The sequence below is a fragment of the Danio rerio genome, chromosome 20 (assembly GCF_052040795.2).
Source record: "Danio rerio strain M-AB ecotype USA chromosome 20, GRCz13ab, whole genome shotgun sequence".
Taxonomy (NCBI): Eukaryota; Metazoa; Chordata; class Actinopteri; order Cypriniformes; family Danionidae; genus Danio; species Danio rerio.
Window position 1 is genome coordinate 22156241 of NC_141040.1, and position 16427 is coordinate 22172667.

Genomic DNA, 16427 nt, shown 5'->3' on the forward strand with positions numbered 1-16427 from the left:
TCTGTAGATAATCTTATGTCTTTGTCATTAAAAATATGTATGATTTTGGGAAAAATAGATGATTTTCTCTTCATAGAAGGACCCTAATATTCAGTATACAGTTTTTTCTAACTATTAATTTAGACTCACTACAAATCTTTACTTTTTAAACATTACATTTTGCCCACACTACTGAGATTTCTTTTTACATCTTCGTAAACAATATATGACAATATATACTATATATTAGGCATCGGACGATAACCGTTTTCAAGGAATACTGCGGTTTAAAAGTCAAGGTTTTAAAACCGACAAAGTTTTCTGTAATACAGTTCCTAAGGTATAAGTAAGATTTTTATTTACATTTTTTTTACAACAACATTATTTCCAGCAGAAAAAATATCCAAAGATGCCATTTTAAAATGTAAAGAAATCTGTGTTTTTGAAACAAATGAAGACAGCAGAAGTCTATGATTCATTTTGATTATTTAGCCTGCCATGTTTACTGCTCCAAAATATTATAAACTTTCAAAAAATAAAATATATTGTTTTCAAAGGGGAAAAATTGGTTGTTTTTTTACTCAGACATTGAAAAAGAATATCTTTTAGAGCAGTGAGCACAATACCGTGAAACCGTGATATTTTTATCCAAGGTTATCATACCCATATATGATTAGGTTATCATACCTATTATATATATATATATATATATATATATATATATATATATATATATATATATATATATATAAACAAACACACACACACAAACGGTTTAGATGCAAAAAACTCTAAATCCTTCTAAGACTCTTGCGTGTAGAAATTTTGCTTTTAAAGTGAGAAATACGTTCTTTTCATTGCCTTCAGTGAAATACTAGAACATAAACATAGGAGGTTGCGAAAAATGCTCATGTTAGGAGAGAATTTCAGATGGCATTTAAAGGTTTTTGCATCTGAACTCTTCCTATCTTAATATATAATATCAACACACACACACACACACGCACACACACATATATATATATATATATATATATATATATATAGAAATTATTATAAGCAGATGCAACTTCAGCAGCATCTACTTTGCATCAGCTGCCCAACCCTATACTATCCACCATAAGCTCATATAAATCCTTGTTTTTGAGTACTTCAACTGGAACAACAACACGTCAAGCAGTATCGTCCAAACAACGAGGCCAGGAATCCCAAGAGCAAATGTCACGGCAGCAATTTTGACAATAGCCTGAAGTCAGCTGGGTGATTAAGGCAAATGTAATAACAGATAAACAGGTCTTAAAGGCACACGCACAGATTTTCATCCCCGAACGCGGTCACTAATGCACTCAAATCCATCAACTTACCCCATTCCAAAAAGTCCGTCACGTGTTTTTCCCGTTTTAAGGGCGAGTTGCTGCACTCGTTGTATAAACATATGAGAATATCCAGCAGTGTCTCCACACTCAGTGACTTGTCGTTTTTCTGATGGCCATCCAGCAGCAACTGCTCCAACTTCTTCAGGCGCACCTTCGCAGACATTTTCTACCAATTTAGCGGCCTGGCTACCACTCCCAGAGCCAGAAGATGTGAAATAACACTTGTCGGATTTAATATAACCGGTATTCGCGTTATAAATACACACAGTTGGTGTTTATCTGGCCAAAACGTGTGGAGCTCTGAAGTCCCAGACTCCAACTGCTAGCCAGCCATCCAGCTAGCCAGCTAGCAAAATGTGCCCAACATTGTGCTGAGATAAACGAAGCCCTAATGCGCCTAACCCCGCTGTTGTCCGCCGGTTTCCAGCCTTTCCTCCCCCCTCCTCACTCCTGAGGCCCCGTCGGCTCCATTCGCCTTAATCCGGACAAATCTGTACTTTCCACTTTGCGGGATGTGTCGGGGCTTTTTCTCCCGTCGAATCTCAGGATGACTGGACGCTCATTCCGCTCAGCTGGAATTCTTCAGGAATAAACGAAGAACTACACACACCTTGGACCTACATAAACACGCCCCCCACAAAACTGGGTGATTTCTCGAGGTAGGCGAATCCTCGAGTGTGAGCGGGACTAGCCGGTGTGCTGCTCCGCGAAGCCGAATATGGCTGCATTCGTGTTCAGCCTTGTCTAGCGTTCCCGAATGAAGAATCCAGACCCGGGATAGCGGAGCCCCGCCCACCCGCACCGGAAACGCTGGGGATATGTGTGTGACGCCATTGTTTGATTGACACCGGGAGGCGGCGAGCACTGACCTCATCAGGAGCTCATATGCACTGAAAACAGCCGAAGCGTCCTCTCGTTGACCAGACCCAAACACTCGGTTCAACAGGGAACTCCGTGAATGAAGAGCTTACAGATTTTAGCAACAGTGGCGGATTTAGGGATTTGGGGGCCCCAAGTCCTGAAATGTATCCTTTCTACTTTTAATTATTATTTTTTTTATTTTGTCACTATATCACTATCACTATATATTCTTTTCTACGTTTTATCTCAATACATTTACATGTTTTACTTTAAAAAAAAAAAACTTAAAACTTCTTTAACACATTTACAATTTTACATTTTAAATAATTAGATTGCTTAAAATGAATTTATTGAATATATATATATATATATATATATATATATATATATATATATATATATATATATATATATATATATATATATGTATATATATATGTATATATATATATATATATATATATATATATATATATATATATATATATATATATATATATGGCTCCATGATTGATGGTGGTGGATATGTTTTAGTAGTATTATTATTACATAACATAGTAATATTAATAGTATATTTTATTGTATATAAAATAACATTTAATTACCTAATAATTTTATTTGCATAACTGTTATACAAAATGTGTTAGAAAACAATGTTATATATAGTTTATAGGTATAATTTATACTTCAAGATATTTATTGGGGGCCCCTTGATATCCTGGAGCCCCAAGCAGCCGCTTACCTTGCATATTGATTAAATCTGCCCCTGATTAGCAAATGTATGTTTGTTTTTCTCTGGTGTTCTAATTACTCTCTACTTTTTAAAATAATTTTAAATTAAACATGTAAATATTTATTAAGGCTGACACAGGGATGCAGTAGGTAGTGCTGTCGCCTCTCACAAAAAGGTCGCTGGTTCGAGCCACGGCTGGGTCAGTTGGCATTTCTGTGTGGAGTTTGCATGTTCTCCTCGTGTTTGCGTGGGTTTCCTCCGGGTGCTCCGGTTTTCCCCACAGTCCAAAGACATGCAGTACAGGTGAATTGGGTAGGCTAAATTGTCAGTAGAGTATGAGTGTGTGTGGATGTTTCCCAGAGATGGATTGCCGATGGAAGGGCATCTGCTGTGGAAAACATATGCTGGAAAAGTTGGCGGTTCATTCCGCAGTGGCGACCCCAGATTAATAAAGGCACTAAGCCGAAAAGAAAATGAATGAATGAATCCATTTTTATGTGTATTTAAATATGTATTCTACAGAGCTGCTCAAATGGTAGTTTTGTTATTGTGATCTCAGAAATATAGCAAGATTCCTCATTCGTCAAGCACTGTAAAAATGCAGACAATGTGCCAAGCCCTCACCAGTGTAAGGGGCACACAAAAGACTTAACCTCTATAAAGCCTCTCACAGTAATTGCAGCTCCATTCAGTCAGAATGATTATGACTGTCTGTGCATTCGGACATGAGCGTGACCTTTTCACCTACTCTGTAATTTGTTCTTATGGTTATTAATGATCAGTTATCATTATTATTGCCATTTTTACTCGTTCGGTGATTGTTTAGACCAGTAATAGCCTACTCGTTGGTTTATTTAGAGCTGGGGGGGGGTGTTAAATGTTTAACGTTGATTAAACATTATGCTTTTTTCCATTCCTATATTCCACATTTTAAATCACTTTATAATATACTTTAATAAACACATCTGTGACTGTTTTTTTCTTTTCATTATTTCACAGACATTTTTAACAGATTTTCACACAAATCCAGCTGCAGAATATTCACAGACAAAACCAGTTATACCATTATGGCAAGCCATTTTAACATTTTATCTATAAAACATAGTATCTCCATATTTTCAGTTAAATTCCACTACTTCATTTGTACTAACATTAGTACAGAACACTCTACAATTTTGAAAATAGGCTCATTTTACTCCCCTTAAGTTGAATTTTACCATTTATTAATGCATTCATCCAATCCCCAAGTATGGCAGGAGTAGCTTAGCTTAGTTTAACATAAATCAATATATCGGTTTAGACCATTAGCATCTCACTCAAAAAGAACCAAAGAGTTTCGATAATATTCATATTTAAAGCTATAATATTTATAGTTACACAGTGAACTAAGGCAGATGAAAAATCTCTCATTCCTGCGTAATAATCAGGAAACTTTGCTTCTAAGAAAGTAATTAAAATGCCTTGATTATAATAAAGATGATAGAATACACAAAACATGTCACTATTTTGAAAGGGGGAAAGTGTAATGGGAAATATGGAGAATAAAGCCTGCTTGAGCCAATCATTGATCGCTATAGACTGACGTTTCTCCAGGGAGAAAGCTCAGACCAGACAAGTGCTTTTATGACAGTTTGGTGGTCAACAAACGCATTGGAATCTCAGTGAATACTAGCTTTACAAGTTACGTTTCCATCCACCTATTTTTATGCAGATTTTGGATATGTGCATAAAAAACACATGCACATAACTGAGTTGGATAAACTTTTTATTCGATAAGTAAAGATGAGCATAAACTGCAGTGGAAACACTTTTACCAAACTAATTTCAGTATGCACATTAAAAAAGGTCATGTGATTTTGTTATAAGAGATCATGTGAGTGAATAAACAAACAAGGAGGCTGAGCACATTGTAAAACATCTGAAATTTAGTTTTGGTCATTCTAAAATGCCTGTCAGTATTATTTTTAATATATTATTATAATGACCTCCAAAATCGAGAGTGTCTGTGCTACAAGTCTCAAGTGCTCTGCCTTCTGAGGCACAAGACATTTAATAAATGAAGAAAAGATTCATGCAGCTTCTCTTACTGCAGGAAATTACATTTTTACTGTTGACATTTGGCGCTAGATAATCAGGAAGTGACGATTTTGTTCACTTTGACTTGCTGCTTTATTCACACATCTTTTATGCGATAATCCAGTTTTGCACAAAGTTAATTCACATTTTTAGATGGAAACATAGCTACTGACATAATAATAAATACACATAAATCTGTACTTTTAAATGAACAAAGTGCACTTGAAAGCAAAAGTTTTTTTGATTATGGCCGTCCTGCCAAACACACATCACATGACAGCAGCAACTACTTAAACACCCACAAACTTGTAAACAAAGAGTCGCTGTCATTTCTGGAGAAGATTCACCTTTAAGACCAACTTGTGAATAACTTTAGAAGAGCAATGCGATCAGACGATCATTAGCCAGAGGATGATAATGTCTAAAACGTGTTGTGATCTCGTTCTAATTGAGTGCACATGCGTTTTAGCTCAGACAAACCTGAAAATATGCAGATTTTGTTTGACTAAGACGTTTAGAAATTAAACTTACAAGACATTCGTCGTTTAATTTTACTGCTGATTCCAAATATGTAATGTAATTGTAAGCTTGGCAAACAGTTTTGGAGAATTTGATGTTTTCTCATTCAGGCAGAATGCCTGAGCATACTGCCTGTGAGGTGTTTCAAAGATGGCCACCAAATGAAATCACTTGTCTTAAAGAGTCTTTGATTATAACAGGTATAAATCTTTTCACTTATACTGGCGTTATAATCAAAGACCCTTTAAGGCAAGTAATTTCCTAGAACATTACAACCAAGACAGCAACTTTTCATTTTGTGTTGATCTTATATGCATTGTTTCTTCAGATGATGAGCTTTAAATAGGACAATAAGCTATACTAAACCTAAACTCATCTGTTAAACACTAGGAAAGTTGCAAAATGAACCTATTTTCTAATAAAAGTGGAGTGTTTTGAATCATCAATTATTGACATTATTTTGGTACTAGTTAGACACCAGCCTACTTGCGAATACTTCGGCTTGCCATACGACACACAGTAAAACTTTGAAAAGACTGACCTCTGTTGGTGAAAATGAGAGGTAATTTGTATCCTGCCGTTTTGCACTTCCTATTGAGCTTTTTTCTCCATCAGAGTAGAATTGCTGACAGCTCTGGGAGACAGAATTGTGTTCGTAGCTCTTCAATATTTTATAAGCAGAGAGCTTCAATTCTCAGCGGGAGCTTGTATGTGTCAGGGCGGATTATTTTACTGCTTCAATCGTTATTTCTGCCCTTTGCCGACATTTTGGTGCCCTGGGGTGTTTCGAGGGACAGGCTTTGCGAAAAGGATACCCCGTAGAGCGCATTTGAACGCTTTTTTTCTCCTAGTTCTCCAAAATCCGTTCAGAGTGATGAAAGTGTGAGGATCAGACCGCATGCTAAACTCATTCACTGCTTCTTCAATGTCACGCTGTTTACCTTGCTATCCTCCAATCAGCCTCAAGCTTCTGTTGCCAAGCGATAAGAATTCAGAGGAAAGCACCCCTTATGTACAATATGAAAACATGAGCTAGCTTAAGTAACAACTTGATGTTTTGTGTCACGCTGAATGTGTATGTAAAACAGAGAGTTCGTGCATAGAATCTCAGTAAACTGCAGATTTTTTTCATAGATTTTTTTTCATTGATTGTGCAGCAGAGGGAGTACCAAGCCTTCACATCTTATTTGTGACTGATCCTTTCACACATGTTTCACACAGGAATTGCCCACCTTCATTGACTGGCACATCTTAGAATGGGCAATAAGAAGTATAAATAATCTAGAAACAAAGGAGTGTTTCGCTAATATGACCATATTGACTTAATAAAAAAATACAATTCTGTCATTATTTCAATATGATAATTCGATCATCATATCATTCTCTTAACCATGTTTAATACATTTTATGGATATCAAAGAGAAATATGCAATGGCAGCCTCCTAATACGGGCAGCTGATTTGTTACCTCGCTGCCTTATTAGACACTTGACAAAACTGATTTCAGAAAGCCTTTTGAGACAGAATATTGACAGAATAATATAAAAGAAAATAGAAAGAGCTTTGGCGATGATACTAAAGGAATATTTGCATCTCGCTGAAAGTGCCATTAAAAACTCAAAAAAAATGCTTTGTTCTTAGTTTTCCCCAATAGAAGGGTAAAAAAATATGGGTCGCAATGTTGGGTTAAACTGAATGTTATTGGATTGCATCCATAACAACCCACCTAGTTGGGTTAAAATGTAAATTTTGACCCATCACCGGGTTAGCTGTTGAGTTAATATTAACCCAACTATTTTAAGTAGAGTAGAGAACATTTGTCAAAAATGTATATTTACACACAAAATGACAACCAAACAGAGCTTAGAGACGTCATCTTTATTTTTAGCTTAACTGTCAACATTGGAATGCACAGGACTATGGGATGTCAAAAAACACATTTATGCTGCCTTCAAACTTCAATGAGAAGCAAGTATACCTCCTGAGAAAGGAAGTGAAGCAGAATTTGGATTTGATTATGTCTTCATGCCTTCCCGCTTTGAAATGTTGCCTCCAAAGGCAGCATTTTAGAGCGTTTGGACAAAGACACTCTGGTTACATTCTTAAAAGAGTATAAAATAAGCTAAATATAAGTTTAAAACAACTTGAGAATGAGTAAATGACAGAATCAAATTTTTGCATGAACAATCTCTTCATGTTTAATTGAGCATGCTCTAAAATAGTGGGTTATTTTACCTCAAACTTGGGTAAAAACTAGTTGGGTTTATTTAATCTAAATTATTAATCCAACTGGTTGTCCATATTTTACCCAAATTTGTATTAAACAACCCAACCTTTTTTAAGACTAACTCGATTTCCTTTCGTGTGCAACGACAATTAGCAATAAAGCTATTTCTGGTTATGATTATCAAAGTGCATTCAGCATCGATAAATTAAATTTTTTGTTAAAATGCATTCATTTTCCTTCGGCTTAGTCCAATATTTATCAGGGGTCACCACAGCGGAATGAACCGCCAAATATTCCGACATATTTTTTACACAGCGGATGCCCTTTCAGCCGCAACCCAGTACTGGGAAAAACACCCAATTCAGTTAAATTCAATTCATCTTTATTTCTATAGCGCTTTTACAATGTAGATTGCGTCAAGATTATAGTAAATTGAAACTGTGTCAGTTTAGTTTTCAGTGTTAAGTGTTCAGTTTAGTTCTGTTCAGTGTGGTTTAATTTTCACTGCTAAAAGTTTAAACACTGAAGAACAAATCCATCGATGCGCAGCTCCACAAGTCCTGAACCATGCAAGCCAGTGGCAAAAAAAGAACTTAACCAATTGGCGAAAGAGAAGAATTAAAAAACCTTGAGAGAAACCAGGCTCAGTTGGGCATGACCATTTCTCCTATGGCCAAACGTCTTGTGCAGAGCCACCGTCTAGGTGCTGGAGGCTGGAGAGTGCTGGACGTCTATCGTGGAGAAGCTGCAGGTGAAAGAAGTCACCGGCTGATGTACAGGCTTTTCTCTTCAGGATCAATGCGAGTACTTGTCTGTCACTGGGGTCTTACAAGGATCAGTCTCATGCTCTCCACTTCTCCATGCACCTACATACACACACACACACACACTCAAACACTATGGCCAATTTAGGTAATCCAATTCACATATAGCGTGTCTTTGGACTGTGGGGGAAACTGGAGCACCTGGAGAAAACCCACATGAATATGGGGAGAACATGAAAACTCCACACAGTAATGCCAACTGGCCCACCCAGGACTCGAACCAGCAATCTTCTTGCTGTGAGGTGACAATGCTAGCCCCTGTGCCAACCTACTAGTTAAAATTGTGACTAGTTTATACTTCATTTGTTTCCAATGATGGGTTGCAGCTGGAAGGGCATCCGCTACTTAAAACATATGCTGGATAATTTGCCGATTCATTCCGCTGTGGCGACCCCAGATTGATAAAGGGACAAAGCCGAAAAGAAAAGGAATAAATGAATGAATATACTGCATGTGTGGCCATCAGAGTGGATGTGATATTTACAATCTAAGGACAATTTTTTTAGTCATAAATGTCATTTGTCGGACAGAGATGTCTTTCAGAGTGATCTGATGGAATTAAACAAAGTTTGGACACAGCTAATCATAGTACACTATACGGATTTGTCTACAAGACATTTTGTAATTATTTAAAATATACACTTTTATATTAAAAATATAATCACTTTTCCTCTCTATATTTTAACATGTATATTTAAAAAAGTATGTTTTATTTTTACAAGAACACATCTGTTATGCTGAGCGACAATGAAACCATTAACTTAGTCCCAGGACCATTTATATCGAAATTGATTGATATTTAGCTGCATCAGGTTGGTGTTTCGTAACATCTAATTTTTACGAGGTGGGTCCTTAGCCCAATGCTTAACCCCCAACCTGGAGGACCATACACACATACAGTACAGACAATTTAGCTTACTCAATTCACCTATGATGCATGTCTTTCTCGTGGGGGAAACTGGAGCACCCGAAGGAAACTTTAGGGCTCAACGCAGCCACCTTCTTGCTGTGAGGTAACAGAGTTACCCACTGCGCCACCGTGCCACCCAACGGAGTCAACTATTTAAACAAAATTATCCTTTTTTTTTTTTTGCTCAAATGTTATTTGAAAATAAAGGAGACACTACTTGCATTTAATGTGCTTTCTATATATATATAAAATCACTCTTGTAAAGTCAGTTTGATGCAGGCACCAAAATATACACAATGAATATTTCATTACATACTAAAATATTTAACAAGTTATCAGATCTCCTTTTTTTTTTGTATATTTCACTTTCTTGCTGTTGGTGAAAACATACCTAGCAAGTTTAGACAAGCTGAATCTCTTAAAAAGACCCAAAATGCCACCATATTTCACCTCTAATGCTAATGACTTTACATTGGAAACCTCACCTGTCAAATGTATTTATTAATGAGTATATTTAGGTTTTTCTAAGAGTTTCAAGATAGTTCCTCCTGTCTAAAAGTGCTCATGAATGTTTTCACCACATATGCTTTATAACGTACAGTACACTCTCAGAAATAAAGGTTCAAGAGCTGTCACTGAGGTGGTACCTTTTTGAAAGGTAAATATTTGTACATAAATTGTCCCTATTAATACCTCAAGGATGCATATTAGTATCTAAAAAGTACAACAGGGTACCTCTTGAAATTTTAAGGTATTAATATATACCTTTGAGGTACCAATATATACCCTTCAGGTACAAGTATGTACCTTTCGAAAAGGTACCCCCCTAGTGACAGCTCTTGTACCATTATTTTTGAGAGTGTATATTGCCTGTGGCTTTCATTTCTAGTTAAGCTCCTTCATTTAAAAGGTATATCTTGTCTAAAGGATGACAAAATTCATAAAGTATTCTTTAAAATGAATTACATGCTTGAAATTAGCTTCTAGCTTATAGATCAAAAGGATTTTTTCAGCACAATAAATTGAGTCAAGAGACATTTAAAGTATGTACTATAAACAGTGGATAATTATTACAGTTTCGATTTGTAGAGAAGCCATTTAGCACACTACCATAAGATTTGTATTAATTCTTTAATCAAACTTAATATTACGGTCTGAAGCTAGTGATTCCTCTTCAACCCGGAGGGCATCAGGATATTGAAAGAAATTTCAGTTAATTACTTATTTTCCTGAGAGTAGCTTTCAATCTGAGGCTTCCACAAAAGCGGAGTGAGAGTAGGCCGATGCATGAAGTGCTAATTGGTTGAATGAAAAGAGAATGTCAGAAAACAGGCCTGAAGTGAATTTATACGAGATGGCAAAATGACTGAAAGGTCACTCCATTACACTCCTCCACACATGCAGAATTCAGAGCTCTTCATTCTGAGAAACACCATCATCATATTAAAGAGTGAAGAGGAAAAGAGGAGATCTACATTTCAATTACTCAAGAAAAGTCTGCAACCAGCTTTTCTTTCCAGAGCCTGAACCTCTTGAACTCTCTGCAAACCTTTTGTTTTAGGTTTGGGGTGAGACCAAAGAAACCGGTCTGTCTTTTTAATTAGAAATAAACTTCAGCTCATACAGTGTCTAAACGTTTGTGCACTATATGAAGACATCCCCAAAAAAGTGGCAAAAATAAACACAGGTACAGTTTACAAATTTATATAAAAAATAAATTTTTAGTACCGCTTGGGCGGTACTACGTTAATATGGTATACTACGGGATCTAAAAATAGCAACGGTATCAGTTTCAATACCATTATACCATCATATAAAACAATGCACTTATATAGGAGACAAGTTTTAAACATTAAATATTATTTATTTTATGTCTAAAAATGCGTATGCGTGATTGATATCTAAGATAGTGTGTTGGAGAGAGAGAGAGATAGGTTGAGGAAAGATGGCGAGTTGTGCACCAAGTGACCTGGTCTTGAAAAAGAACAAAATCTCTGCAGTTTGGCAGTATTTTGGGTTTCGACCGAACGAGGAGGGAGATGTGGTAAATACGAACAAGACAATTTGCAAATTGTGCAACAAACAGGTGACCGTGAACCTAAGGTCGCATTTACAGTATTCAGTAATCATGGTTTAGGTGCAAGCCAACAGTTTGGTGACGCGGTCCAAGCCTTACATCTTAATTTTTTATTATGCACTGTAATACCGTATACCGAGGTAAAATAGGGAGGTTTGACGGTATCAAAATTTGGATACTGCCCAATCCTAATATTAACAGAAATATATAAAGATATGCTTTATGGTTGTCAAAGGTCAAGTTATGTTTATTGAACACTAAATGGGATCTGCCATTGTCTCAAAATTAAGATAAACTGACATCAATTGCTCGTGATTATTGAAGAACTGTCTCAGTTACATTCCTACATTTTAAAGGGATAGTTCACCCAAAGGAGCGACACAGTGGCTCAGTGGGTTGCACTTTCACCACACAGAAAGAGGTTCACTGGTTCGAATTCCAGCGGGGCCAGTTGGCATTTCCGTGTGGAGTTTGCATGTTCCATCTGTGTTCGTGTGGGTTTCCTCCAGGTGCTCCGGTTTCTCCCACTGTCCACAGACATGCGCTATAGGTGACTTGAAAAAGCTAAATTGGCCATAGTGTATGTGAGTGAATGTGAGTGTGTATGGGTGTTTCCCAGTGCTGGGTTGTAGCTAGAAGGGCATCCTCTGTCTGAAACATATGCTTGCATAAGTTGGTTGTTCATTCTGCTTTGATGACCCCTGTATATAAAGTGAATAAAGGGACTAAGCCGAAGGAAAATGAAAGAATATTGAAGATGTACTTTATAGTTGTCAAAGGTCAATTGGTGTTTATTGAACGCTAAAAGGGATCTGACACTGACTCAGATTAAGATATACTGATATTTATTGCTTATGATTATTGAAGAACTGTCTCAGTTATATTCCTACATTTTAAAGGGGTTGTTTACCCGAAATGTTAAAAAAATTTGCTGTTCATTCCAAGCTTTGGGTAATGTTTTAAATAAAATGCAGTTTCTGTGCAATCAATACATAAATCAGTCAATACATAGTTGAAGTCAGAATTATTAAACCTCATAAATTTTTAGCCCCACTGTTTATTTTTCCCCCAATTTCTGTTTAACGGTAAGCAGATTTTTCAACACATTTTTCAACATAATAGTTTTAATAACTCATCTCTAATAACTGATTTATTTTATCTTTGTCGTGATGACAGTAAATAATATTTTACTTGATATTTTTCAAGACACTTCTATACAGATTAAATTGACTTTTAAAAGCTTAACTAGGTTAACTAGGCAGGTTAGGGTAATTAGGCAAGTTATTGTATAATGATGGTTTGTTCTGTAGACATCTGAAAAAAATTGCTTAAAGGGGCTAATAATTTTGACCTTACATTTTTTTTTATTAAAATCTGATTTTATTGTAGCCGAAATAAAACAAATAAGACTTTCTCCAGAAGAAAAAATATTATCAGACATACTGTGAACATTTCCTTGCTCTGTTAAACATAATTTGGGAAAGATTTAAAAAGGGAAAAATTCAAAGGGGAGCTAATAATTCTGACTTAAAATTTAGGACTGCACAGTATAATGTTTCAGCATCTATATCAAAATGTGATCATTTGCAATAGTCACATCGCAGGATATGCAATGTTGAGTCTTTATTATAGTGTGTTGAGACCTGTGACTGTAGAAGGACTTTAAAAGCATTCACGAACAAAATAAACTGAACGGTTTTTAACTTTAATAATGATTCATTTCATTGAATTATTTATACAACAAAGACTATGCAGTATTATTTTACATTTGATTATTCAATTACTGTACCTGAATACTGTTAGACTCCTCAAAAAACAATAGAAAAGTGTTTATTTCATTTCTATCACTTTCTTTATTATTAATGTAATATATAATTACATTATATAATATGTTTATTTGTTAGACTTTTATGAAGATGCACTGCCCTAAAGAATCATCCCAATCCTTCTTAAATGATCAGTTCTCCCCAAAAGAAAAATTTTCAAGTCATCAGGTGAAATTGTATCCGTAGTGCAATATATTTAGCAGAATACCAAAATATTGTAATGTTAGATTTTCACAATATCGTGCAGCCCTAATACATCAACAATATATTGTCAGGGCTCACAGGTATTAATGTTGTTTTTTTGTATTTGCTGGATTATGTGTAACTTGGGTTTCAAAAAACATTATATTATATTATATTATATTATATTATATTATATTATATTATATTATATTATATTATATTATATTATATTATATTATATTATATTATATGACATTATATTATATTATATTATATTATATTATATTATATTATATTATATTATATTATATTATATTATATTATATTATATAATTCACTTGATCAAAGCAGTGCTGAGGAAGGCACAACAACACCTCTTCTTCCTCAGGCGTCTCTGGAGGTTTTTCATGAGCCCCCACATCCTCCGCTCGTTCTACACCTGCACTGTGGAGAGCATCCTGTCTGGGTGTATCACCACCTGGTATGGAAATAGCACCAGCAGCAATCGCAAAGGCCTACATGGGATTGTGCGAACTGCTGGACGCGTAGTAGGAGGTGAGCTTTCCTCCAGGACATCTACACGAGGCGGTGGGGTTGAGTATGCTGTTGTATTTGCACTGTCTGTATTTTGTACTGTCAGTATTTTTCACTGTCATTTTATTTGCATTGTCTGTATTTTGTACTGTCTGGAGCCAGCACCTAAGATTTTCAATCATCATAGCACACGTGCTGCTGATTATGTGACAATAAAAGTTATTTGATTTGATTTGATTTGATATATTATCTGTTTTTGTGTTCCACACCTGAACAAGCAGTGGGTTTTTAAACATGACAGATTTTTAACTCTGAAGTGAACTACATTCGAAGCAAAATGGTACAAAAAAATGATATTCAAGGTTGTGTGATTATGTCAAAAGTAGTCTAAAAGTTAAAAAGTCGACAGATTATTATGTAACTAACTACAATTCTTGTCATATTAATGGTACTCGCTATTGGACTGCAATTTGTAGGTAATTTAACTCAAATCTTTCATTTTCTTTGAAGTAGGAATGCGTGATCGCTGTGCTGAACTGACACTGACTCTTTAGTGTTTAAAAATTAACATCCACAGAGGTATATGTGTCAAAATGGATACCTCTCCTTGTCAAGTTACAGAGCCACTGGAAAAATCCGACTGCCAAGTGGCTGAGGTCTGGGTTTTGCTGGATCCTGGGCTGCGAGATGATCACCCAGAGCCTCTATATGAATGTCAGCATCTCCTTTCACTGGACGCTCGCTGTGACATCATCATCATCCTCATAATCAAGCTTAAGCCAATAGGAAGGCGAGGTGCTGTAACCTCCGACATCTGACTTCTAGCCCTGTTTTCCATCACGCCCTGTGTTCCATCACACTGTGTAATGTGAAACAGAAATGTTAGCATAAGATACCGGCCTAATAGTTAAGTGAGTGTATGAACTCCAGAGGTCTTGACTTTACATCACAAATGCAGTCACTTCCAGACAGGTTTAAATATTCAGACAAATACATCGCTCACGACTGATTTGATCATATCTGACTGTCGTATCTAAGAGGTAAAAATATAATAAAACAGTACAACTGAACACACATCCAGCCACACAAAATAAAGCAACACATTGTGTTTAAAGGTGTCATGAAAATCTGGATATAGACATAGCAGAATATTAAGATTTCAGTACATGCTAATGACATACCATTAGTGTCAAACACTATTGTTTCCCTGTTCAAAATGCAAATCCAGTGAAAAACAGACCAATCAAAAGACTGTGGAGATCCACATGGGATCATTTATGTGCATTTCTCAGCAGCATTTGATTGATTTCCTAATGTGAAATCCCCCCAACTTAATCTTCAATATTTTTATTTGATCTAAACTTAAATTTTACTGTACATAGGCAATGTGCGACTCTTATTTTGAAAAAGTAAAGTAGCTTTCTGTGAAGCAAGCAGCCATGCATGACCATGAAGAGTCAACGCACAATACGGAATACATGGATGCTAAATTTATTTATTGCCACCCTGAAGAGTCATAAGGTCTGTTTATCTGTATCTTTTGTTAGTTAAACATGTATCTTAAGATATTTGCAATGTGTGTTTGTAATGAGGCAACAAACACATGTAGACTGCTGAATATGTAACTTTTATTGTATATTTCACAATAAATGTAAAAAACTCATTTGCTTATGCATAGGTTGATATTAAATCCTGGCTGTGTTTTATGTTAAATGCACTAAATACATTTCTGTCTGCCTCTTTTGTTGAGTATAATCGTAATTAACCAAATTTTCATCTATAACACAACTCAGGAGTAAACTAGATTACTTTGGTGGCATAAAGTTACTTACTCACTCCTACTTAACATAAGCCACTTGACCACTTCTCTACCATTCAGTTATCAAAACTGCTATTTAACAAGTCATTTACTCCATTTGTTTCAGTCACATGATTATGCTTTTTTGTGAACAAACTGCATAGAAAAAAATTGTGGTTTTGAAAATACCCGTGTTCCTGTTGACAGGGTCTCAGAGCAGAGCTCATCAATAATAATCACAAACCTTCCAAATATGGTCAGAAACACCCATCTCATATTAAGTCCAATCATAGGGCTTGAAAATATACCTTTAATAACCTTTTCTGGAAAATGTTTGCACTTATTATAAGCCACATAACTTTCTTTTCAACATCAGAGAAATTAAAAATATATATATTATATCAATGCATTCTGTTGCACCTTTAAATGATCTATACAATAGGATGATTTGGGTATGGGGGAGTTCATTATGAAAGACTGGTGTTTATGAAATTCATGATGTTGC

The 16427-nt window shown here is 35.7% G+C and overlaps 1 protein-coding gene across 4 annotated transcripts in view; it reads right to left on the minus strand.

The window, feature by feature from the left end:
• Nucleotides 1–2114, minus strand: part of cdc42bpb (CDC42 binding protein kinase beta (DMPK-like)) — a 145268-nt gene extending 143154 nt beyond the window's left edge. For 3 of the 4 annotated variants that reach the window (XM_087297630.1, XM_087297631.1, XM_087297629.1), the window contains exon 1: nucleotides 1344–2114. In XM_087297630.1, the coding sequence (XP_087153756.1) occupies nucleotides 1344–1518 (175 nt within the window). In that variant the 5' untranslated portion in view covers nucleotides 1519–2114. 4 annotated transcript variants of the gene reach the window in all.
• Between the last annotated feature and the right edge of the window lie 14313 nt (nucleotides 2115–16427).